At 37.4% G+C, this 27154-nt stretch overlaps 4 protein-coding genes across 5 annotated transcripts; 1 reads left to right on the top strand and 3 right to left on the bottom strand.

The window, feature by feature from the left end:
• Nucleotides 1-1058: 1058 nt before the first annotated feature.
• Nucleotides 1059-12281, bottom strand: LOC103983245 (ribosomal RNA small subunit methyltransferase, chloroplastic). The gene is made up of 11 exons (XM_065148721.1): nucleotides 11216-12281; nucleotides 10967-11116; nucleotides 9730-9786; nucleotides 7971-8066; nucleotides 6805-6900; nucleotides 5596-5680; nucleotides 3831-3883; nucleotides 2864-2947; nucleotides 1812-1922; nucleotides 1527-1709; nucleotides 1059-1415 (listed from the first exon to the last, which is right to left on the bottom strand). The coding sequence occupies exons 1-10, from the start codon at nucleotides 11429-11431 to the stop codon at nucleotides 1644-1646; spliced, it is 1014 nt and encodes a 337-aa protein (XP_065004793.1). The 5' UTR covers nucleotides 11432-12281; the 3' UTR covers nucleotides 1059-1415; nucleotides 1527-1643.
• A 345-nt stretch (nucleotides 12282-12626) lies between these two features.
• Nucleotides 12627-13543, top strand: LOC135636737 (dehydration-responsive element-binding protein 1G-like). The gene has a single exon (XM_065148722.1). It carries the CDS (start codon nucleotides 12627-12629, stop codon nucleotides 13401-13403), a length of 777 nt encoding a protein of 258 aa, XP_065004794.1. The 3' UTR covers nucleotides 13404-13543.
• A 264-nt stretch (nucleotides 13544-13807) lies between these two features.
• LOC135636736 (flap endonuclease GEN-like 1) lies at nucleotides 13808-22529 on the bottom strand. Its single transcript, XM_065148719.1, has 9 exons — nucleotides 22389-22529; nucleotides 20692-21059; nucleotides 20403-20597; nucleotides 19133-19303; nucleotides 18820-19001; nucleotides 18489-18720; nucleotides 18145-18280; nucleotides 15252-15724; nucleotides 13808-14260 (listed from the first exon to the last, which is right to left on the bottom strand). The coding sequence occupies exons 1-9, from the start codon at nucleotides 22414-22416 to the stop codon at nucleotides 13994-13996; spliced, it is 2052 nt and encodes a 683-aa protein (XP_065004791.1). The 5' UTR covers nucleotides 22417-22529; the 3' UTR covers nucleotides 13808-13993.
• On the bottom strand, nucleotides 22202-26269 carry LOC103983248 (sorbitol dehydrogenase). 2 transcript variants are annotated; one of them, XM_009400460.3, is made up of 6 exons: nucleotides 26007-26166; nucleotides 25726-25793; nucleotides 25390-25626; nucleotides 24649-24939; nucleotides 22965-23152; nucleotides 22202-22788 (listed from the first exon to the last, which is right to left on the bottom strand). In XM_009400460.3, exons 1-6 carry the CDS (start codon nucleotides 26122-26124, stop codon nucleotides 22596-22598), a joined length of 1095 nt encoding a protein of 364 aa, XP_009398735.2. In that variant the 5' UTR covers nucleotides 26125-26166; the 3' UTR covers nucleotides 22202-22595. The 2 variants fall into 2 exon arrangements, with proteins under 2 accessions (XP_009398735.2, XP_018680634.2); XM_018825089.2 differs by lacking the exons at nucleotides 25390-25626; nucleotides 25726-25793 and having other exon boundaries at nucleotides 26007-26269.
• Between the last annotated feature and the right edge of the window lie 885 nt (nucleotides 26270-27154).

Genomic DNA, 27154 nt, shown 5'->3' with positions numbered 1-27154 from the left:
AAGTCCTCACAAGTGCGCACATAATACTATTACGAAACAAGATAGCGAACCAACCTTATACGTTACCCCAAAAGCTCGTCCAATCATGTGCCACTTAGGTAGTTCTAATGTGCTGTGTTGGTTGATACTCTGCACTACCTTACAAAGCTATAAAACCCCTAAAATAATTATGTTTAATTTTTAACAATTTTATCTCTACATGATGACTACACGTAACCTTCACTTACAAGAGTAAAATGATTGCTCAACATAAACTTAATCGAAAATAAAACCATTAAGAAAAGCACTTTTGACATTCATTTGAAATAATTTAAAAAAATTAAAACATACATAGGTAAAAAGTATTCTTATAGCTTCAAGTCTAGCGATAAGAGCGAAGGTTTCTTCATAATATATACATTCTTTTTTGTTGAAGCTTTTGACCACTAATCGAGTATTGTTTCGAACCATGAGATATTGTTCCTTTTGCTTAAAACTCATTTAGTGCTAATCATAAGATGATCACTAGGTCTGGTAGATTATCATTTCCTTCGGTATATCGTCTAGTCCACAAACATGTCGATTTTCCCATGACATCTAATTTTTCGGTATAATATTCGATCATTCTAGCACGATGATCGAACCTTTAGCACGAAATCTTATTTTCGACATGTCAACCAATTCTCCAACTTGACATCCAATTTTTAACATTATAATTTTTCGACACATCGTTCAACTCTCCTTCTCAACGATTGACTCTTCGATAGTCCGAGTTGGTGTTTGAAGCATTTTCTATGTCACTTATTTCGAGATTCAACGTTCTAATTCATATCCGGCTCTTCTTTTATCTCAAAGATTAGGTGGTGTCAAGGAGGAAATAGAAATAATATGAAATGACACTTTATAAGATTGCATGGTGCTTCCTTCCTCTAATGCTTGCATGCTTATGTTAGTTTCTTGTTCGAAGGATTCGATCGAATATCGCGATCGAATATCGAATCTACATTTTAAGTGCAAGTCACTTAAAACCAATTCATTGTTAGTTCTTGCAAACACTTAATATTAGCAATTCAAGAACAGAAGCCGAATGAATGATCTCATTTTACCTTTACACAGATCTTGAAAGGGAGATACAATGCAACTGCAAGTTTTAATTCAGCTTACCAACCAGAGATTTCCAGTTCCAACATGTAACTTCGTCGTTGTTGGGGGTGCCATTCTCAGTTCATCAATTGTTCTTTCGATTCTCCGCAAGGTAGTCATAGACCCAGCTCCAAATCTTACACAAACCCTAAAGATTACCATGCGAGTAGAATCACTTCTTCTACATGTGGCAGCCGAAATTTGTAGGCGTTTTATACTGTAATCATGCTTCGTGCTATTGTGCTTCTAGGATGATATTTCTCACCTTTCGGAATCTGGTCTTTGCACAAACCCTGGCAAAATCGATCAAATAAAAATTATGCGATGAAGATTATAAGATCACATGAATGGTTAACAGAACAACAACCAGACATCACTCTTGTTCTCCACTAAATGCCGCTTACCTTCTCCACAGATTTGACCTACTTGATCAAATAACTCTTCCTTGAAGATCCGAGCACAAGAATTCCCTTTCTCGCTGTCAGGCAGCTCATGATCCATTCTTTATAAGACACGAAGAGCTAATTTTTTGCAATTAAATTGTGTAGGCTCACAAAATCATCCAACGTTAGCTCTTCGGGTCTGGCCTGCAAAAGAAACAAGGTAAAATAATTAAACAATAACAGAAGATAAAAATAAATAAATAAATAAATAAGCTTTAAAGAGAAGGAATTGTTGTAACCACTTACTGTGACCGGCTGACCAATGGTAATTAAAGCAGCCTCGATTTCAAAAGATGGACATATATGCTGCAGTGATTTACGCAGCATTTTCCTCTTCCCATTAAAGGCAGAATTAACCTAGCCAACAACAAGATCATGGGGTTTGAGTGCTTATTTCCATCAGAAACCTTGGAGAAAAAGATGATTATTTTACATGATTCATTTATCTCCATCCATCATATGACAAAAACTCCTTATCAAATCAAACTGCTTGGCCTTCTAATTCGCAACAATATATTGTATATAAAAAATCCAGATAGCAGGTTGAATTTAGGTCTGCTAAAATGAGACCTAAACAACTAAGTAATTGACTGTAAAAACCAACCTTATTAATTAATAGATGCACCATGAGATAGAAAAACAGAAAAGAGGTTAAGTACAACCACAAATCCGGAGGCAGGACCTATAACTTAGTCTCCTTTCTTCTAGAATTTGAATATCTTGAAATATCCCTCCAAAATATAGAATGTAAAGGCCAAAAAGAAAGCAGGATCTGTAACTTCGTCTCCTTTCTTCTAGAATTTGAATATCTTTAAATATCCCTCCAAAATATAGACTTCATTCCTTATTCAAACCTGACAGCAGAATTTTTCTTATTGCACCAAATTATAGTTATTAGTCTCCTCTCTTCTAGAATGTGCATACTTTCAAATTCCCTCCAAACTCAAATAGACTGCCAACCATATTCAACCTTGATTAAAGAAGTTTCTTACAGCTCCAAATCATAGTTCAAAAAATCCTTGTCTGTTTATTATAGAAGTAGAGGTAAAAGTTGCTTTTTATAATCCAAACAAGCTATATAAAAGAAAAATTACATAAACAATTGTATTTTGAAAGATTTTAAGCTGCTGAAATACAACCAAAAAAAAAAGTTACAGCATCACTTTTCAAACTGTATTAATCTAAGTTTACTTGCTCTGTCTTCCCAATTTGATCCAACGACAATTCAGAGATTATGAACATAGGTTCCAACTATTACAATCAATTGAAAGTAGAGAAGTGGAGGATTGCAAACTCACCATTGAAAAGAAGCTTTTAGATGAAGCAACCAATGGATATTCTGCACTTCGCTTCAGTCTAAATCTAATAATAGCAGCATCAACCTGCTAGGAATCAAGCATCAAACCAACAAAAAACCAATTTCTGAACATCCATGAATTACTTTCTAGACTTTTTTTTCCATTGTTTTTCCTGATGAATTTATAAGTAAAGTCAAGAGTCAAGACCATCGTATTGGATTTCATAAACATAAGTAAAATTTGCAATGTATGAGCAATCAGCATTTACTAGCCACAAAATATCAGGTGTTTCAAGGTATTCACTATTTACTCTGTAAAAATATGAATTGCTTCCAAAACATATTCTTAAAATACAAATTGAGGCAATATCAAGGATCAACAATATTATATTTTCCAGAAGTTAGTCCAGAAAAGGCCATTCAGACGACTTTGTACCAAAGATGATACCCCAAATTAAGCTTGCATCTGGCATAGCACACGACATCGGGATGAACCAGGTTGATGTTGAGCCAACACATGTAAGCCAGAGGCACCAATCACAAGGAGAGAAGCCAACATGTAATCCAATTTTATTAAACCGACTAATAGGACAGTCTAAGAGTGCTCACTTCAAAAAGATGAAACAACCTCTCTTTTGTCAGGGCTCATAAAGCTCTTTAAATTGAACTTGTAATAACGACCAAATGTTGGACATGTTCTATAGAAGCCCTAATTAAGTGATGTTAATGAAATTTTGAATGGCTTTTATGTTGATTGAAATCTCCAGTATGAACTTAAAATTTCCAGATAGAAACAAAATTGTAATAGCCAAAAATTCAAGGTAAACAAATATTCTTGGACTTAATCCAAGTTTTTCAAAACAGATAGGACAATGATGATAAACATGCAAGCCATTAGGATAAGGAAATCAGAAACAGAAAAGACAGTCACGGCAAGCACGTAAACCAAGATAATGAAAAAAACTTACATTTGGCTCAGGAAAAAAATTGGTCCTTTCAACTTTGATTATGTAAGCTGGATCTGTACCATCATGGAATAAATTCTTTGTTAGGAATAACACCATGGGAAAAAAAAATGTGCCAAGACAAAACTATATTATTCAGCATTCCCATGTTTTCACTTTTTCATTCACCAACACTGTGAATTCGAGGCACAACAAGACAAAGTAAACACCACCAATAATCTACTCATAGTCTTAGCATAAACAATTTAAGTGATGATTCAGGCAACGAAAAATAGCATTGTAACATGACATGGATCTTCCAACAATCAAGAGTCTCACACATTTTTTGTGGTATAACTTTTGTTGAATGAAAAAGCATTGATGATCCCATACTTGCTAATCATTGAAGAGAATACCAGTAAACACACAGCTAACTAGAAACTTTAAATCTAGCAAACAGCCTCTAACTAACTACCAAAAACTTTCAAGAATATCACGATCCCCTCCAATTCACACGAAAAGACTATGCCAATGACCAAATAGATATTCATTAAATAAGTTATCTCTTATTACCACTTAAAATCTTTAAAAATGGTACTAGTGGATAATGCATGTGCCTTATGCATCGTTCATAGAAACTGTGATTGCCTAGTGGAAACTGGTTGGAGTAATGCAATGGTGTCCAATATACTAACACCGAACAATGATTCTCTAGAATCATCTCCATGAATGAACATTAGCTGTCTTAAGGAAACAAAGGATGAATGAGAGTCCATCACTAAGTTAAACAAAGGCTGCACACTGTAGTATGCATGATTGATATGCTGTAGGCCATAAGAACCTCGTAATGGACCACCTTGTTCATTGTAAGTAGTGGTAAGAAACAATTTATATTCATGGAAAAATAAATTTGCATTCCTTTAGATGAACATTATAAAAATAAAAAGCACTTAATGCATAAGGACTTGCAAACACTTTAGTTTGCATATATGCTAATAAATATTTCCAAGCCCACCAAAAATCTGGATTGATACATACTCTAATTATTTAATGATTTATATCTCAACCAGTAACATAACCATGGTTTGGCTGGTCAAAATCTCACGCAATGGAAACATCAAAAAGTAATATCCATGCAGTATCTCCATAGTACATTTACTGCCTTCATCAGAAGTGTCTGCCTGTCAAAGTTACTTAGACATTAAGAGGGCTATATTTTCTCAAACCAGGCATCTGGCAGAGAAAAAGAGATTTCCTGCATTCTAGGATCCAAAATGTCAAGTGTAAAGTCCAGTCTATGTACCTAATTTTGTTTTCCATAATAAGGTATAAAGCTCGAACTAAAGATGTAATCCAATATTGAAATTGTATAAAAAATTCACTTAGAGTTGACATCAATCAAACCTACACTAGAATCCAGATAAGTTTGTCTGGCAAGAAAAACATATAGCTAACAAGTTCATTAGTAATCTGAACAAGAACAGATGACATTTAAGATGAACTGCTTTCAAATGTAAAAACTTCTAGGCATTCACCATGGGACCAAACCTTAACAGGTCACATTCGTCATAACATGTTGCCACCATCCAATGTTAACATGTTGCCACCATCCGATGTTAATAGTGACACGACAGAAAGACAAATACATGTAAGTAACCACCTAACCTGCATAACTAAGGAATTGGCTCGTCTCCAGTTTTCTCGGTGAGGGATACGACATTTAAGAGCACAGTATTTTCATGTAAATCAAAACTTTCCTCTTAAGTCCACAACACAGAAAAGTGTGTACCTGAGTAGAACTTCACAAAAATGTTAATGGGTCTGTACTCTGGTGTTCGTAAAGAACAATCTGCCAGGCGTGATGCAGCCTCATCCTACAAACAACGCAATTACTTCATCAGTCATTAACCAACTATCATGAATTAAAGCGTGAAATAATCAAGTAAAATATAAAACATAAAAAAAAAAAGCAGAAGCTTCTAACCTACAACATTGTCGATTGTCGCCAATAAAAGAACTAATTCTCCACACAAACTTATCAACCATAAAGAAATTTGACCAGCAAGTATTAAGTGACCAAGTATGAAAAGTGTAACATAATTTGTTCAAGAATAAATCAGTAGAACACTAAGTGAAAATATAACAATGCTCAAGACATAGCTTGACAAGTAATAGTGGAAGTTAAGCACATGACCAAAAAAAGTACAACTGAAAAACCTTACCAAAGTTTCAAGAGCAGGATCATCAAATATTACAAAAAATTAGAAGTGATAGGACTTAGGAGTAGATTGTCATGTGGCAATCATGAGTTGCCTATAAATGTAAGGACTAACGAGACCTTACCGCGTGCATGGTATGTATCATAGAATGCTGTGTTGAACTTGCATATGTGAGTTGTAGGTCATGTACCAATGGTAGCCGCATATGAAAGTTGATGGATGCCAATGTGTATCATGCACTAGCACAGTATCGCATGCACAGTATGCACCTCTGTACTGTATCAGTATTTTACAAGCATGATATGTAAAACATTACAATCCGTTGCTCACAGCACTTTCATTTTTCATACAGATTATGTTTATCAAGGTGAAACATCATCTCTGACAATTAACATATTTATGCCAGAAAAGAATGTTCATATATTCCTAGATCCACAGTAACATCCGAGTAGTGCATTAGACAAATCCGAACGACATTAGAAAATGTCTTACAGCAAGGTAAATGAATTGCAAATGACAGAAATTTTCTGGATCAAAATAGGAAGTAGAAGCAGTGAACAATTGCTGAACCACTACTGATATCTAGAGGATGGATTGAAGTATTATTAGCAATTCTAAGACCTTCCATCAACTTGCCAAATAAATCAGAAAGAAAAAATGCTGACCTACTGAGAGTGGGGGTTAATGTTACATTTCAAAGTAATAAATATGAGTGAGTACTCATGTCCCCAAATTATTCACATTGAAACAGGTATAGGTGACAAAGTAACACTCAAGACCTGAAGTAAAAGCACGACATCAGAGAAGACATCACCCATAGGAAGAAGTTGCTTTACGACTTCGGTGCTTATATTAAAAGGTAAGTTTGAAACCACCTGCAGAAAGAAAAGAAAGTGGAACCATAAAATAATGAGTTTGATGCCTTCTTATTGCTCCAAATCTATATATAAATATGATGTAATCAACTTAAATTTTATAACATGCTAGCAACATGATCTGCATAAATCAAACTGAAACTCTAATTGTCAGGTTTACTTACACTTGGTAAGGGACAAAGTAAATCCTGGGGTACTATTAGAACACAAGGTATAGGCCCATTAATTTCATAAATGAATGGCATACGTAACAACAATACAAGAGAAGAAAAGATAAAATGTACAAGTACAATATTTAAACATACCATAGATATAGGTCTGTTTCTAATGGCCTACCTAATGTACTTTGCAGCAGCCGAAAATTTTTATTCAGGACCACTGCTTTGGAAGCCTATGTTCTCAATTAAATACTAATTATTTTATTATTGTCTTTTGGTTTACTTAAGTGCTGGTTCTATGCACCAAACCTGTGTTCTATACTTCTATGTCTATTTTAAGGCACTAACCGCTGCTGAAAGCATAGCCATATATTGCAAACTACATACTGTACATAGATACTGTACATACATTGCAACTAAACCACATGATTTGCAAATGGATTGATGTTGAGAAGCAATACAGGTAGTTTTCCATGGCCACTCTGGAAACAACTTCTTAGTTGCTTAGTGGACTTGGAAAATACTAGTCCTTAACCGAAGCAGCAACTTGACAAAGTTATGAAATGGGAAACTCACAGAATATATACAAACAACTTTAACATGCTCTTCTAGCAAAATTAAGTATAATGTTACTCATTGTAACTATTATGTATGTTTCCTCCCATCACATTCTTGGAGTCAATTGTAAGACTCAAAAAGAAAAGAAAACAGAATCTAGATGCATCTAATGATGAATACTTGCTTATGTAGAATTGACAATATGGTAACTAGCAAGTGATAAAAACTTTCAGAAATGCTATTATAAACATTAATCAACTATGTCAAACTACAAAACTCACTAGGAATAAACTACACAATAGAATATGTAGTTTCATAAGAAATAAAAAGAAAAGAACCAAAAATAATGTAAACCTTTGCATATGTTGGACTGCTTTCCTTGTGATTCTTCTCCAATAATGAACTTAAATGTGAATGGATATGGCATTTTGTGAAGTCTTCTTGCAAAACCTACACAACCAGTAGAAGTTTCAACAGATACTTTATTAACTAATTGAAAGTACACTGCTCTGACATGTCGCCTTAAATTAGCCTCTCAAATCAATTGGAAATTCAGCTCATTACATATTGATCTGAGGGAATCTAGATGGAATTTTCTTTCTAAAATGTGTCAAAAGGGTTTGATAGGGAAGTGGTACTGAATCAGGTACAAGGTCCTGGACACTTCTTGAAAAATTTTAGGTGACTAAAGAATCTTTGATAGTCCAATTTAGAAATTTTAGAATTCACTATCAATTCAAGGAACTTTAGTTTAATAATGTGAGTTAAAAATTTAAATATTATTACAATCCTTGTTACATTTTCAGCTCAAGGGTCTTTAGTTTAAAAATTAAAAGCTTAAACTATATTGCGATACTAAGAAAACTGATTTTTTTTCATATTTAGAAGTCTGTTTCAGTTACAATTTAATTAGATATATGAGCCTGTTATCTTTATAAAACGTTCTTAACAACCAGAAAACAGCATGTCAGGAATAAAATATATTTTTATGAGAAGCACCTCCATTTCCTATCATTCTTGTGATAGTGATACTACATGTGTTTGTATGATACACACATAATTGTATAGAATTTTCAACAATTATAGGGATATAAATAAAACTTGCTAATTATCTTTCATATGTGTTACAGTTTTGTCAACATGATATGAGGTGCATATTACAGGATATATGGCATATTGAGAGCTCCACATAACGATTAAGTAGTCTACTCCAACACATTTTATGAAGGAACGGTTTTTCTGGAAAAAACAAACATTGAAAAGTTCTGGATTTAATTGCTTTGAGAAAAAAAAAAGGGATTTAAAATGAGAAAAGGTTTCCAAATCACGAAGAATGGGTGACAACAAGCAAGATTCAAGACAAGTCACACATGCAGACAAGGATATGCCCATTGAAAAAGGGAGATCAAGGATGTGAGATCAAGTACAACATATTAAGGTAATCTCAGAAGGCCATTAATAAAAATGATAACTAAGCTATAGATGACTCCTAGGTCAAATTTCATCAAGATAAATGCATTAGGACATGGCACAAGATAGTAATTATGGCTCCAGGAGAGATTCATAAGGTGGCTTGGTTGATTTACTCATGCAATGAGTTACTGAGAATTTGATTATTACAAAATGTCAAAAGTACTTTAAGGGCCATCAATGAAGAAATTAGCGATTTATGTTCCACCATTTAGTTAAACATGGAAATAATTAAATATTTAGATCTTCAAGTTTCGAAGAGAGCATGTCAATCATGTAGGTGTCATCTTCTTCTTTAGGCAGGTTTCCAAAAGGTTTAGAGAATAAGGAGAACTGCCAAGTGATATGATTCAATACCAAACTACTTGTTGGTAGGTTAATCAAGAACTTTCAGGTACATGCCTGATAAGCTGATAACAGGATCTAGAGGTAGCTGTATATTATGGAAATTATTATCACAAAGTCCGTGACTCCTGAAACAAATTACAGAAACTACAGCCTGAAGTATCATTTAAGTTTTTTAGAAAAGACTAAATAATCTTAAATCGTACTGAAAAACATTTCCATGGCAATAACCATGGCAAGAACAATGAAACAAACAACATTTAGGGAAAGATCCAATAGTAACTTAAAGCAGGATTACCATCAATTGGTCTGTAGAACGAAACCTTTCCTGAACAAGAGTGGCCATGTGTGGATCCTGAAATAGAAAGGAAGTTCCAAATTTTAACGATAATTTTGCAACAAATTGGAAATTTGGATTAAAAATCTTCATAAACAAAGTAGTCTAATCATTTATCTTAAAGATTTAAAGCATGAGTTTGAAGAAAAATTGAAACCGAAAATGCCCTATCTTTAGAACTAGTAGTCAACAGTGAATTCACTGTTAATCAGTTCAATACCTTAGTTGCAAATAGACATGTCATCTACAAAGGAGCCTAAAGTAGTGAAACTTCATACAAGCCCAATTCTCTTTAGTAAAGTAAGATGGATACTACTCCACTAGCTTGAAGACTCAAGAAATAAGAGATTCACTTTCCAGAACTATCGAGTCTGGAATAACTACTAAGCTCGCAATATGTGAGTGACAATTTATATTAAAAAATGTAGACACATATTATTATTATATATATATATATATATATATATATATATATATATATATATATATATATATATATATATATATATATGCAACTCACAAAGATATTCAATTCTTGATACATTGCAATCTAAATCATCAGGAACTTATTCCAAAAGTGGAAGATTTGCTCACAAGAGAAAAAGAAGTGAGTGAAAATATATATGGCCATATTTATTAATATTTTTATATGAAAAAATTTCAAATATCATGTAAAATTTTTATATAATTTTATATTTTTCAATTAAGCAAATGGTCTAATCGGTTAGACCAGTAACTGAGACTTGGCCGGACTGTCACTCCAGGTCTCATAGTTATGTCACTCTAGTGACAAGGAGGAAGAAATCAAGTAAAAAGAATCTAATTGACGTATATCCTTAGGCCTAAAGAACTCGCTTACACCCAAAAAGCCCGAAAAGTCTTGGCTGATTTGTGCTTTATCTTAAATGAATGTTCCTCCCGCAGCTCCCCAATATAGTCTTTCTTCACTCTATCATTATGGTTACAGACTATATGTCAAAACAAAATTAATAAAGATGTACAGATAAGAAAGGGAAGAATTTGTAAAACTTCATAGAGAATATGAGTTCTATAAATTAGTGGCAATTTTGAGGTGAAATACATTAATCTCAACACCTATTCAGAGAAAAAGTAAAAGAAAATTGCAGCTTCGTCATGTAAGCAAACATCTAAATAAAGAAAAATGCGTACAGGGTCGCGAGAGCGAAGAATTGCTGACCTTTTCGATGGCAACCACCGTAGCGCCGGCATCTATCAGGACGTTGGTCAAAGAACCTGTTCCTGGCCCTATCTCCAGGACCACATCGCCTTCTCCGACCCCCGCGACCCTAACGAGCTCCTCGTTAACGCTCGAATTCAACATATAATGCTGGGCGAACAGAGGAGACGAAACGAGTCGAATCAAGACCTCGAAAGGTCCAAGAACCGGACGATCGTTATCTTTCCTTCTTGCCGAACGTGTTCTTACCTGGCCGAGCGACTTTCTTGGAGTGTGGCGGCCGCGGGAGTTGAGGGACCGGATGGTAGCGTGGTAATCGTCGTCGCCTCGTCGCCTTCGTCGCTGTCCAGTGGCGGCGGCCACGGCGACGCAGGGGAGGAGCCGCCGAGCAGGGCAGGGGCGGGTGAGCGGCGGAGGCGGGGCCGCCAGGCAGGGCGGAGGAGAGGATGGCCGGACGGAGAGCATCTCGATGGGCGGCGGTGGGGTTTCTTTGATACACCGCCCGATGACCCGCTTTGAAGGTGGGATGTGGCAGACGCGGCTGGACAATCCTGACCGTTGGATGGATCCTGTCCTGCTCTGTTCTTCACATATCTATCCCTTCAAAGGTTCGAAATAGCATATTTGCCCCCTTACACACATTTCTATGCTCAACATATGTAAATATTAATTAAAAATATTAGTATCCTTGCAATGAAGTCACTTCCAATAGCAAAGACTTCAATCTAAAAGTAAAAGTAATTACTTTATGAAAATAATGTTATTTGAAGCTTCGATGACGTTATTAAAAATTAACTATAATGACATTAAGGATCCATTCAGCTTAATTGTGCTACCCAGCAGCATCAGTACTCCACTCCCTGAGAGAGAGTCTGTGGACGTTGGTGGTCGAGTACTGTGACATTTCTCATCTGCACCAGTCTGTGCAGTCCAAGTTGGTGCAGGAGTCGGATCTTTCCAAACTGCCACAAGTCAAAACAACATGTGCTTTAAACGGATGGTTCAATGCTTGAAACTCTTATCCTTATCCTGACGCCATGCTGCTAGCTTTGACGCAGTCAGAGAGAGAGAGAGAGAGAGATCAGAAAGACTGATGGATGGCTTGGGAAGGGTAGAGAAGCTTCAGGGGATGCTTCTTGAGTGGAGAGAAGGGGGCATGTTAAGTCGGGTTGTTCGGAATTGCCAACCGTCACCGACCGTACCACTAGAAAGCGCGTGTCTTGCGCGGGTGACCAAACTGACAGCTAACCGTCAGAAGTGCGTCAAGATATCTTCCATACCAAGAAAAAGTAAACGGGCCGCTGTGCCCAAAAAGTCGGTACTTGACACCTGCATACGTGGCATCAATCTCGGGTCGGCGGCTTCCTTCCTCGATCCTGCAGCAGAGGCTTTACCTTTGACCACCCCGAGTCCAGTTCCGGCAGCGCCGGGCTCTGACGACAGCCCGCACCGCCCCTGTCGTTGGACAAGTACGGTAATGCCAGCGCAGACGCGACGGCCACCTGTGTCGCGAAGGTAGAGCACGCCATTACCATTCTATTATCCTCGAGAAGGAAAAGAGTGGAGTGAAGTCGAAGGTCTCTGCTCGGCTTGATCCAGCTGTCATCGGTGTTCCCGCGTTGCGAGGGCGACGTCGCCGCTTGCCGCTGTGTGTATATCTATGTCCGCATGGCTCTGCCCCTTCTTCCCCAACAACAAGACACACCTCTTCAGTCGCTCCACCGCACACTCCGGAACAAAGCGTCATAGCCGAAGCATGGAGACCTTCTCTGGTGGCGAAGACGGCGCCGCGTCCGCCTCGGGATCACGGGAGACGTGGTCCTACCCAACGGTGTCGCAGGCGCCGCCGAAGCGGCCCGCGGGGCGGACCAAGTTCCGGGAGACGCGCCACCCGGTGTACAGGGGCGTCCGCCAGCGGGGCGCCGCCGGACGGTGGGTCTGCGAGGTCCGGGAGCCCAACAAGAAGTCCAGGATCTGGGTGGGCACGTTCCCCACCGCCGATATGGCGGCGCGGGCGCACGACGTCGCGGCGATGATGCTCCGGGGCCGCTCCGCCTGCCTCAACTTCGCTGACTCGGCGTGGCGGCTCCGCGTGCCGCCCTCGTTCTCCGGCCCCCGGGACATCGCACGGGCCGCAGCGGAGGCGGCGGAGGCGTTCCGGCCGCCGTCGGACTCCAACGGCGATGCAAAGGAGGGGAAGACCTCTGCAGCAGCATCATCGGCAGCGGCCACGACTTCAACGATGTCGCCGGAAGAGGATACCGGAGGAGGAGACGCAATCGATGCGATGGCTTACGACGACATGGATTTGGGCTACGGTTACTACTCCGGGATGGCGGAAGGGTTGCTGCTGGTGGAGCCGCCGCCCAACGGTGGGTGTAACTGGGACGACGTGGACGCAGGCGCTGACGTGCCACTCTGGAGCCACTCCATCTGACGACGGAGATGACAACGAGTTAAAGTAGCCAATATATTTTTTTGATGGTACAGATTAGGAACATAATAAATTACATACGATTTCTTCACATGAGATAGATATGTTTATGAGGGGTTGAATATATTACCAGCTTATGCAAAGATCTCTGTCAACATCTGCCTGATGACCTCTCGCATCGTAGGATCCAATATTGATGGGCAGCATTCTATCGAGGCAAGAAAAGGAAGCCCTGTCACTGTCAAAAAGGTACAGGTCTAGTTATAAGGAAGAATATTCCAGGAGAGTCTTAGTAAAAGAAGATGCATACCTGCACATCTGCTACCAACAATGGTAGTGATTCCCATCTTTCTCCACCGTTTTCTTAGTGATAAATGAGCTGAAGAAGCCAATTACAACAATTCAAATGTCAAAAGAACTTAATTGGTCAGGCTTTGTATCATATACTTCGATCACTAATTCTCAAAATGGGTTGGGCAAAAGATGAGGCTGCCACATTTAACATCATTTCTTCATAATATACATGAAAGCGCAGAACGAGCAAAATAGCTATACAGACACGAAATCTAAACTAAGAAGAGAACGGACACAAGCTAGTCGAATAAGAGGCGTCTCCGAACAGATTTGGGTAAGTTCTTATCCACATCATCTGACTTCCTTCTATGATCTCCTGGTGACTTGCCTTTGCCTGATTTCTTCTCTGAGTCATCACCCAATGCAGGTTGAGCCAATACTTTTTCTGAACGGTAAAACTCGGTGATGCTAAGTTGGACGCCAGTGGATTTAGAAGGTGCCAATTTGTCAGACATACCAGCTTTGTACATATATTTGCTCTGTTTTGATCTAAATTCTTCTGACCCCTGCAAAGTTTGACAATTGAACCTCTTAATATACAGAAACCTATCAAAAATTTCCCAAAGTTGGAGAACTAAAAGTGAACCTTACAAGATAGATTAAATCTGTGAGGTCCAAGATTTACTTGAAGGATAGAATTAAACGGTCCTAAAATAAGAAATACTTAATAATCTTTTATAAATTGAAGTGCTAATATGTTCCAATACTTCTGATTTAAGTACAATCTGAAAGTAGCAACAGATCTGCAGCATCATCAACAAAATAAATTCCAATACTTCTGATTAATAGCAAGAAACATAGAATACTAGAAGAATAGAGGCATCAAAGGAGGAGAAGAAAAGCAAACATAAGTTGCAATAGAGGATAAAAGAAACCAGAAATAGTAAAAGGTCAGTGACCCTTTGAAACTGTAAAAAATTTTTGACAAACAAGCTGTACTCCGAAGCCAAGACCCCAAGCAACCAGACTTTCTTCCTTCTCAAACTAGGATTCTGTTAGCTCGGTAAAAAAGCTAACAAACATTCTGGGAAGCAGGTGCCTACTATTATTGCTATAACATAAGAATTACTAGCATATACTGACAAATTTAATCTGAAAACTGAAAAGAAGCAAATCCAGTAATCTGGTCAAAACACAGCCAAGTATATGCATGGTAACTTGATACCAACATACTAACCTTCTGATTTCCCAATCCAATTTGACTATTTGAACTTTGTGTTGACTGAGTCATTAATTCAAGGACCTTAGATACAAAATAGCATAAGTAAAAGATTTAGAAGATTGTCCTGTTGGTTTTTGTATATCAGGTTAAAGGCAATCAGCTCATAAGCAATGTGCTCATAAGCAACACATTGATGTCCAAGGACACCGTAACTCCTGATTGACAAATAAACACAGAGAGCAAACACGTCGCCCTAGAAATACCTTATTACTGGAATAAATGTTACAACTAACAACATAGAAGATTGTTATGAACAAGTAAAGAATAGTGCGTACCTTTTCTTCCATGAAGTTGTTGACCTCTTTGGGAAATGCAGCTTGTACAAGATTTATGTTTTCATCAGTCAAGAGAAACCAGCATCCATTATCCACAAGAATTGTTGGAACATCTGGCTCATCTAATGGATCTGTTGACTCAATGGATCCCGATAATTGGGTCTGGTCGACTTCAGTTTGCTCAGTGGAGACACTATGAACGACAGTATTGATGGCAGCTCTCTTCCATTTGACCAAGTAGTAAGGATGACCATGACTTATCTTCACCCGCAGAATGGAGTGAAACTTATATTGGTCATTTAGCAGTGAGCTCTCATTCTGAGTTGAGGCCATTTCTCTCAAGTACACAGTAGACAACATGGGAATCATCCTCTGCCGAATATAAGATGGCTCCCAGTGCTGGTAATAAGTTAGGAAGTCAATCAGATCCTCAACTTTAGGCTTATCCCAGCTAAGCGATGGGCCATCCTTTTCTGCAGAGTACATTATAATTGACTAAGCAACAATCTTTTATAGGTGAAAACAAAGGTTGAGAGATTAATCATGAGTCTAACATAAGGTGGTAAAATGACAGAACATACTGAATCATGAAAGGAAGATAGTCAATGTAATCTTGGAGATGATTCTATCGGAACAGAAACTGTCCAAATAACATTTTCAATCTTCAGGATACTAGAAAAGATTAAAGCATCAAAATTTAGGAAATGGTTCAGCAATAAGCAAATTAGAATTTGTATGCTGCCATTTTGTTATTTATTCAACTCATCCTTAGTAATGTTTCGGCATTTAAGAACACCTCATGAAGATGAAAACCAATATGATTATTGGATATGAACATTTAGAAAACAGAACATTTTAACTTGTCACCCAAGTATCAACACATTGCATGCCCTTGTATGCTGTGTTATGCCGACCATGTCAAACTCTTGACAAAAGCTAATGTGAGACACAATATACTGCAATCCATCATTTCAATATTGAACAAAATCTAGCTTTATAAGCACAAAACATGGATTAGGTTACCAGGATATTAAATTTCATCGGCAATGGAGAGTAGCAGTGTGTAGGCCATGGTTTTACTTAAAAAGCCTTAACCGAACTAAACTGACATATACATCAGGTGCAATGTATACAGTCAATAGTTATCACAAGGAATGTGGTGAAAACTATCAGTTAAATTGTTCTAAATGGATAACACAGAATCAGCACGTTCTTAGATACCAAGGCTCTATGAAGGCTCCATGCAATGGCTTGGAGACATCAGGAAGGTAATACAATGCCACCTAGAACACTGATCTAAATCATCCTTAGGTTGCATTGACTGCTCACTGACTTCGATCAATATAAATGTTAATGCTCACATACCCCTACTTATCATTACTATCTTACTAAGCATTTAAACTTTACCTTAGAAAAATATGTGAGCCATACATAAAGTTTACACATTAATATGCATGTCTCTTTTTCCATCAATATGAATGGTAATAGCATAACTGTTATGCAAATTCTTTTGCTTACACTAGTATAAAGTTTGAAAAACAACATATACTTGCACTCGGTGGTGGACTACAAATATGTGTTTGATTTGGTATGACCTTGTATTCCTTTTTGTAAATGCATCATGTATCACCTCAAAGAACTGCACAAATTCCATGGTACTTGTTACAGGATTGACATCAAACCAAGGAAATAAAAACCAGCACGTAACATGTACTCGTATGCAGTGTATGCTAGCGCACGCGCGCACGCACACAAACACACGTAGCTGTACTTGTATGCATCTATGCAAATTCTTTTGCTTACACTAGTATAAAGATTGAAGAACAGCCTACACTTGCGCTCGGTGGTGAACTACTAATATATGTTTGATTTGGTATGACTGTGTATTCCTTTTTGTAAATGCCTGAAAGAACTGCACAAATTCCATGGCACTTGTTACCGGTTTTACATCAGACCAAGGAAATAAAAACCAGCGTGCAACATGTACTTGTATGAAGTGTATGCAGTTGAGAGTAACATACACATAACATATATATATATATATATATAACAGATACAAATTTTCTATACCACTATGGGGTTTGGTTGTATACTGGTATTTGAATCCATAACTCAGAATCTCTGAAGCAGTCATCCAATACGAAACAAAAACAAATACTGTGAGGAGCCCATACAAAATAAACTCTAGAACCCAATGCAATAAACCTATGTACAACATCTTCTCCAAATGGCTAAAAAAATTTGAAGTACATGCAACAATTCTTGTCTACAGGAGCTACATGGTCTATAGCTGCTTTGAGATAATTCTACCCATTCATGATATAAGGCACTACAGACAATGATAACTAATATCTCACTCATTACCAAGCTTACTATAGGTGTCCAAACTCTGGATGAGGAACAATTCTGAACCAATTCATGTTCACGCATACTGTCATACTAAAGACTATATTATGGACTGATTATTAAGTCAAGTATTTAACAATATATTTGTTGGTTGCCCCAAACAAGTTAAATCTGTAGTCACTTTCACAGAAAGGACACCTCAAATAGAAAACCATTAGGAGAAAAATCAACATCATTAATTAATGCAGAGGGACAGCATCACACCTCCAAAGAATTCAAACCCTTGGCCATGTATGATAATATTGCTATAAAGTATGCACAGGGCTGGTATATTTCGCTAGATTTATGACATAAAACAAAAAAGGCTCCTCACAAGGACTAATCCCAACTACTGTACTACAAACCACAGTCAGAAGAAAAAAGAAGAGAACTTTTACATCAATAATTTCTATAAGACCTAGCACATCAATTTATGCATAATGAAGGTTTCCTGTTTTTTAGGGGACCACCAAAACCATGATAAAATTCACAATTTTAGAACTTTTACCGCTGTAATACCCATGGTTGTTAGCTAAAAATAATGCAATGATCTCATTGTTCGGAAACTTCGGCTCAGCAGAAATGATCTTGCACATCTTGATTTGCCAATTTTCATGTTTTTGATGCACCTTGAACTTGCGCTCCTGCCATTACAAACCAAGATCACAAATTTACTCAAAAGAAGGTACAAGAGAAAACAAGTAGACAACAAGGGAGGGCAAAGACGAGTAACAGTTATTTTACAATAATTACGATGCTCTTGAGAGACAAGTCAATTTTAAACTGCTTAAAGACAAAAAAGAAAAAACGAGGACAGACTAGGTTAATGAGGCAATCAGAAATAAAACGTACCTCAGCACAGCTGGAGCATGTGCATTTGAAACCAGAAGACTTTTTCAAGCAGTTCCGAGAACCATTAGTAACACAGTACTCACAAGCAATTTTGAGGTGAGCACTTTTGCTGCCTGGATGACCACAGTTTGAGCAGTGTGGGGATCTTACATTTCCAGAACCCACACTTGAACTGGGTGACTTCGTAATTCCATTTACTAGGTCTATGTCCCCCTTGCCTATCTCCAATAACCTGTAAAACATGCCAAAATTGTCAAAAGAAAACATTTGCCTAATTGCTCATAACATCTAAACAAGTAAAAACAAGGCCAAAGATCAATCTGGCAGTTACCTATTCAAAATCTCATCCTCATTAAATAACCGGACGAAGCGAACAGCAGTATCAACCCCAAAACCAGGGACCCCATGTAAATTATGATCGCTGCCAACCAAAAGAGCAATGGCTATCAGCTGTTTTCTTCCCAAACCCAGGCCTGCTTCAATATCTGATACATTGTAGCATTCGAATGGTTCCTGATAAAGTGTGACGCTTATGCATGTTAGGGTGGAAAATCAAATATGCATGATGACGACAAAAGCAGTTAAAGATGAGAATGTACTTCAGTAAATCAAATATGACTGGGCATAAAAGACATATTCCTTACTTTAGAGTTAGATCTTAGTCTCTTTATGACGCATGTGGCTCCAAAAAGAAAGGCATCGCTGTCAGCAGTGATACAAGCATCCACATGACCTTCACTATTTAGTTGTGCACAGAGAGCTTCAGCTTCTGAACGAGCTTCTAAAACAGGCATTCCTAGAAGTCTGAGGAGCTCCTATTATTGAAAAGCATTGCGCATATATGACTACTCCAGTTATTTTAGAAAAACTGCATCCTTAAAGAAGATACAAATATAAAATCAATAAATTATCAAAACACGGAGTGTACAAACTCCTACCAGGAAAACGAAATTCCAAAGACTATCCAACATCTACAACACAGTTAACACAGAAAAGTATCAAGAAAACATAGGATACCCAATTTTACCTAGTCAAGAAATGTAGGAATTCAGTTGGCAAAACAACCTTTATTCTAAAAACCAAGGATGTAAAAAATGGATGACTTGGATGCATAATATTCCAACATATCTAGTGTTATGACTTGTAAAACATTAAAGTGCACAAAATATAAAGCATGCCTTATCATTCATAGCAATCAACGGATACTTTCTAGTCATATTAGTGTGTCATCCTTGCATCTTGCCTAAATGGTGTCCAACAGATGTAAGCACATACCATGGGGGAGAATAACATGCCAAACCATTAATGCAAGGGTGATAATGGCAGTATCATCCAAAAGAGCCTTCCAGCATGCTCACATCTGTCGGCATATTTATGAAATGACAGGCAATTTATTTTAATGTGCAATCACATTGGTCAAACGAAAACCAATGTGTGAGGAAATTCTTTTTATTTTGGGCAAGAATACTCCAATTTTGATGAATTATATCTTCTGATTTATGATAAACGAAGAGGAACTTTGGATAGTATGATCTTAACATCAGAAGAATCATAAATTATGAAATGACAAATGAAACAATTGTGTAAATGATGAACATGACTTTGTGTAATGCACATTCGATTGGCTTGTTCATCCATGGTCTAAGTGCAGGCGACCATGAAGCACCATGCACGAAATTACTCTAGCAGTAAGAATAATAGTCGGTGTGGGTAGTGTACAAGTGTAAATCAATATTAACTAGAAAAGTATTCCATTAATTCATCTTCTCTCTTTCTGTAGGTTTCTATTTTTTCTCTGGGGTTTTGCCTACCTCTGAAGTAAATCTTGAAAACAAGCAATTAATAAGCAACCATCAAGAGGAGGCCATGACAAGTGCATTGTGAATACAGAAAACGCAATCATTTTCAGCTCACCATGCACTCCCGCACACATCTGGTGAAGGCCTGATTCCGCTGCTTCACTGGACTTGCCTCCCCCTCCTCGTCCTCCACGGGCTTCGGCAGCGCCGTGGGGTCCAACCCCGACATCCGAAAGAAGCGCTCGATCCTCGCCTGCGCCTTCAACGGCGACGGCGCTCCGTCCACCACGAACACCGGATACGCCCCCATCTAACCAAATATTCCACGGATCATAAACCCTAATCAGCCATCTTCCCTTGAGGAAAGGAGGGGGGGTGGGGGAAGCCGGATCGAGAAACCGAACCTTGGAGAAGAGGGCGACGGTGCGGAAGAAGGTGGTGCGGAGGTGAGGGTTCCGAGCGCGGGGGCTCCTGCTTCGGACGGCGGCCTCGTGCTGGACGAGCCAGAAGGAGAGGTCGACGGCGACGCGCTTGTCCCGGAGGAAGTCGACCCCTTCATTGTGCGCGTAGGGCTTCAACAGGTCCCAGAAGTTACCGCCGACGCCCATCTCGGGCGAGGAGACGGCGGCGAACGAAGAGGACGAGGAGGAGAACGGTTTAAACCCGGTTGACGACTGCGCCGGTTCACCCCGGTACGATGGCGACTTGATCGGATATAGCCGGTAAGCCTTTGAGATTCGTGAATGGCTCGATGGCACTTGCTGCACAGGATCTGACCATCAAATAGAAATCGAAATGAGGATTCGCATTTATGATATTTGATTAGGAAAAATAGAATATAATTCCCATCTTAAGATACAATTAAAATTTAATTTAATATCAAAGTTTAAGTTAATAATAATAATAATAATATGTATGTTCATCAAGATCTTATATATCAATTTAATCATTATTTAACTTCTAATATGGAACTAATCGTCGTTAAGGATGAATATAATATATAGTGCTGCAATCTCTTAACCTAACATGAATATTTTAATGACTAAGTGATAGCTTTACATCATGATGTTTATCTAATCTCATCTCATTTACAACTTGCCTATGTCCTTGATTTTAATATTATTTACCATGATTCAATTTGATAAAATAATAAATCTATTAATCTTAATGCTAAACTAAAATATTTTTAAGTTTTAATTAATTTTAATATGGTCATAAAATTCCCATGAACCAATTCAATTCATTACTCTGTTACACTAACATGTATTTCACAAAAAGAATTGATGATGACACCAAGGCCCAAAAAACTCTAAAAAAAGCAAAAGTCAACCCAAGGAAGATCATAAGCAGTTCATTTTAGTGAATGCAGAGCTATATATTTGAAATGCATATTTCAAATATGAAGTGATATTTGTTTCATAATTTTTTTAAAATCATATCTAATCAAGATTTTGAAATGCTCAAATGCTAATGTTACCTTAGGATAGTATTAGTATTTTAATATTTTCGAGATGCTAATATAAATTTTTAGATTTTTAGAATACCATATGACATTATCTAAAATTATAAGATTACTAAAATGATGTAATAAAAAATCAACATAATTTATATTTCTATAAGATGCATTTTTAATTATTTATTTTTAAAATATATATATATATTTATTTATATGATTATATTTTTATTTAAGAAACAAATTTTTTTATAAGATTGCATATATATATATATATATATATCATTTACTAATTAATTTGAATAAAAAATATATTTAATTTTGAATAAATATTAAAAATATTAAAAGAATAAATTATTTAATGTACTGTTGAGATATAATTTAATTTTACCCAACAATAATTACGTCAATGCATATATAAAACACAGTCTTCATCTATTACTTATCAAACACCTAAAACATTCTATAACTGTATGTTTACTCAAACTTTTATTCTCTAATTGTATATTTAAAATGTATATATGTTCTCAAACACAACATATATATATATATACTATCATATCAATCCCTTTTGAAGAAATATGCTACAAACACTAGCATGTCTCGACTCTACTAGAATCTGAACTATCAAATTTATAGCATCATTACCAATATCTCCTCGGCAGAACTGCAACATAAACTCACTCGAACACTACCAACACTGGATGACCATGACTTGGCAGCTGGAGTTTCAACATCAAACTTAGAGCATCACCACCACCATATTCTTAGCAGAACTGCGTTGACATCTTAGCATATCTCTTAATAGACAAGCTTAGCTGCTATAAGCACTTGATGACCACCATGTCTTGGAAGCTAGAGGTTGAACATCACTTTTATGGCATCACCACCGCGAGCGCTGACTTCAAAGGCTTCCACCACCTCCTCCTGAGAGAATCCAAATCTATGTGTTATCAGAGGCTTGACATCAATCTTTCCACTCCTCAAGAACTCGATGCATAGTGGCCAAGTTTCCTTGTAGCGGAAAATGCCAACGACATCCACCTCTCTGTGAAAAACATACAAAGGAATCTTATAATCAGCAAGTAACGAATCAACTTCTCTCATCATGTCATATTCTAAATCTTTACTAATAAGATTTTACAGTTTGATATCAAAACTATTCTTTCAAATGTTCGATCATATGTAAAAGTTTTCATACGTCAGTCTTGAAGAATGTTGTACCTTGCTGCGGCAGGAGTAAGGGGGACAGTCATCTCATTATGTCCCATGCCTACAAGGCAAACTTTACCACCAGCACGGGTGGCATTCAAGGCTGTCGACATTGTTTTGCTAAACCCAGCACAGTCAAAGCTCACATCAATGTCACTGCCCATAGCCTTTTGTATCTGAACAACATCCTCATCTATGTCCTATAGATGTAAGTTGTGTTAGACAGCCACACCACAAGCAACTAATAGCGGTGACATCCTCAATAAACACAATAAAAAGCAACTACAATGAAGAGCATGCTGCACAGACAAAAAGGAAATCTGTTCCATTACCTAAACAAATTCAAGCATGACAAGTGACAATACCTATCTTGTTGGAGTTGCTTTTAGCATTGATGGCAAGAGAATATCTAATTAAGTCCGCATTTTTATAGCATGTCATTTACACACCTAACATGAAGAGCTGAAAATACCCATCCTTCAGACACATACATCCATCTCCATCTTTTGGGATCAGATAACTTCATGGAGAAAAATGCAGAACACATCCAAATTTGTTACTTCCAAGCTTTGTTTGATGCATCATGAATAATTACATTGGTTTCACTGTGGTGTGCTTTTGATGTGATTTTTCACTACTCCAACCTTGATCTTCATGTCTTCTAACAGCTTTTATCTATTAGCAGAATCTTTAACCTAGATAAGAAGCATCATCCAGCCTGGCACCAACTGCAGCTTAGATTGAACCCAACCAATCCAATTTTGTTATTAATTTCAAACCAGGATATGTCTTTATGAATTCACATACATATTCATATAGGATCATGCGTTGGCTTCTGCATGAAATAAAAGGTTGTGAACAACTTTCACATTTACTCTCAATTGACAAGTCACTTCTTCCAGTTCTCCAACGTTACTAAGAACAATCCACAAACACTATGCCAGAAAACAAGAACATCAACTTGCTTAAAAGCTTTTGCTGTACCATGCATCTAATAGGAAACATTCTGACATCAACTAGAATAAATAAGTTATCAACAGATGCCCAAATACCACCTAATAACATAGCTTTAACCCTGTGATGCAACCATCATTTAAATTCTGACATACATCAGGCAGATAAAAACTTGGGAACAAGTTGGACCAATCTAGTGTGAGTAGAAAGAATAATCATACGCACCTCATCTATGATCAGTGAGCGGTCTTAGTTTCAGGGGTAAAAAGAGACTTCTAATTCATATCAACTCAAAGCATCCACGTATGGACCCATAACGGATTGTTTTTGTTATTTGTATCAACTCAAAGCATGATCATGACAATAGCAACATTGATAAAGGTGATGGAGTATATGATTCAAGTCAAGTTGATGGAATTTCTGCAGAACTTATCATTAAATTTGAATTCAAAAATCGATCTTAACAAAGAGAGACACATAGGGTGCTGAAAATAGATCATATGACACTACAAACAAAGATAAATTGGACCAGAACAATATGAAATATAGAAGCCCAACCAATGTTTGAACAAAATGCTACATTAGATAATACGATATGTCATATCAAAAAGCTTATAAATCATGTTCAAGAATTTGCAGATTAGAAAAGATAAGGAAATTATTGTGCAGTAGATCAAAAAGTTAAATAGCACAATATACTGCACTACTAATTCTTGATGAAAGCGACGGAATAGGCAAGAACCTGATTGCTTGTAGAAACTTTTACAACGTCATCTGCACCAAGAGATTTTGCAACAGATAGACGATAACCATCAACATCCACTATGATGATTCGTGGAGCACCAAAAGCACGAGCTGCGAGCATTGTGACTAACCCTATTGGCCCAGCACCCATAATTAGCACATTAGTTTCTGAACCTACATTAGCACGACGGCAAGCATGGATCCCAACACTAAGGGGCTCACACATTGCCCCTTCCTCCAAGCTCACATTCTCAGGAAGCTTAAAGCACAAATCAGCAGGATGTACCACCTGTAAATGCAGCACAAATTTTCATTAATTCCAAAACCAGCAACTGTGCACATTACTTTTTGAAACTAATTTTTCATGTAAGTCATACAGGTTGCATTGCAAGTATATCATATGATAAGATCCATGATTATTAGCAACAATAGAATTTATAGCTGAAGATTATCAACACATCAACAACGATGCATTTTATGTTCAAAACAAAAAAAAGAGAAAGTGGAGAATCCATTTATTAAGTTTCTTAATGCATTGTCATCTTCTTCAGCAACATAGAAAACAAAAGTATAGAGACGTGATTGTAATTCTTTATTTTTCTTCTTAATCATGTTATGAGGAAATCCTACTCATTAGATAAAGCAAATTACCTCCAAAATTCTAATTGGAATTACAGCTTCTTTTCCTATTTATTTTAGCACAAATAGAATATTTTGGGTAAAATCTAAGCTTTGGCACCTGATTAGCTAGGGAGCCATGAACAGGGGGTGTAGCGAAGAACTTCATGTCAGGGCAAAGGTTATAGCGGCCACCCTTGCAGTATTTGCAGCGCCAGCAGCTGATCCCAGGTTCTAACGCCACGCGGTCACCCACAACCAGGGACTCCACTTCGCTGCCCACCTCTTCTATTACCCCAGCACACTCATGCCCGATTACCATGGGTTCTTTGACAACGAAATGGGCACACCTCAGGGTCTGCAGTTCTCAGACAAGATGAGAAGGGACATCACTCGATTCATCCAAATCGCTGTCCTCTCAAACCAAAATAGCAAGGATTCCGTAAGCAAACCTAACCTTGAGGTAATGAACATCACTGCCACATATGCCGACAGCCTTCATCCTCACCCGAACGTCGTAAGGCCCTAAAAATTTCGATTTTGATCAGTAATCTCCACCAAACAATCGTCAAGATAACTCCTTCCCCAAAAGAAAAATAAAGCCATGTTTGTACCCGTATCCAAATTCCATGGTCAAGGACTCAAGATCGGTTCTCGAATAAGAACATCTAAACTAGACAACCGTATAGAAGCAAATCATGCCGAGAAAAGAAAGAGATGATGGAAGAGAGGCCAAACCAAGAGACGGGAGTCGGAAAGGTTGGATCTTGAGGGTATTGACAGACACCAACCACGCGGCCATGTTCTCCTCCTCCACCTTCGCCCCATCTCCGCTTCCTTCTCCGCCCTTCCCCATCTCTGTGAATGCCGATCTGCTGCTGCACTGACGGTGGTTGCTATATAGAAGGGCTTCAAGGGAGGACAAGGAGGAGGGCTCCGATAGCGACGGGGAACAGAACAGATGACCATAAAGACGGATTAGCGGCGCGGAAGAGAGATACTCTCAATCATTGTTCCTTATCCGCCACACGATCCTCTAACTGAACTCGAAGTCTACCTTAGTAAAAATTACCCGCCGTGCACCACGGTTGATGGTGGTAGACCCCACATTGTGCGTCCAGTGGTACGATGCGTTGGTAAAGAATGATGTTACTGTTGGATGGGAAGAACCAATGCTCACACCATATGAATGTGATGATATGGTCCAGTCATAGACATGAATTGTCATCATTAAAAGGACTAGTATCAAATGCATGTAGTGTTAATGTGTAATTAATTGTAGCTTTTCGTTGTGATCATGACAGCATATTATATATATATATATATATATATATATATATATATATATATATATATATATATATATATATATATATAATTAATTAAGGGGCATAATAAGTTAAAAATCTAATAGTAAAAAAAAATTTTAAGTAAAATATCCTAAGATTTCTCAAGATAGTCATTCACCATTTTTTATTTATTTTTTAAAATAAGAAACTCATGATACTTCAAATTGCAAGTATAATTCACCATTTATGATCTCTTACGTCCGATATGTTTGGATTAGTTTCCAGTTTTATAGGTGGTTTTCAAGATTAGATTATTTTATGACCTTGTAAATAATGTTGCATAACCATTTATGAGTAAAGTATATGTGTTTTCGGTTGCTAATGAAGTTTTTTTATTTGATTATGCTTATGTGATCTCGATTATGCTTATGTGATCTCCGGTTATGTTTCGATAGAACAATGATAATAGTTACCCATGTATTAGCTAATTCTTGTCTTCTAAGAGATTGAATGAGATCTCAAAGGGGCTAATCCTTTGTCAACAGATATTACAAGGGTGTCATACCACCTAAGTCACATGAAATTATGTACACGACC

The sequence above is a fragment of the Musa acuminata genome, chromosome BXJ3-4, assembly GCF_036884655.1.
Source record: "Musa acuminata AAA Group cultivar baxijiao chromosome BXJ3-4, Cavendish_Baxijiao_AAA, whole genome shotgun sequence".
NCBI lineage: Eukaryota > Viridiplantae > Streptophyta > Magnoliopsida > Zingiberales > Musaceae > Musa > Musa acuminata.
The sequence above is the reverse complement of the archived record's forward strand: the minus strand, read 5'-3'. Positions and strand labels throughout refer to the sequence as shown.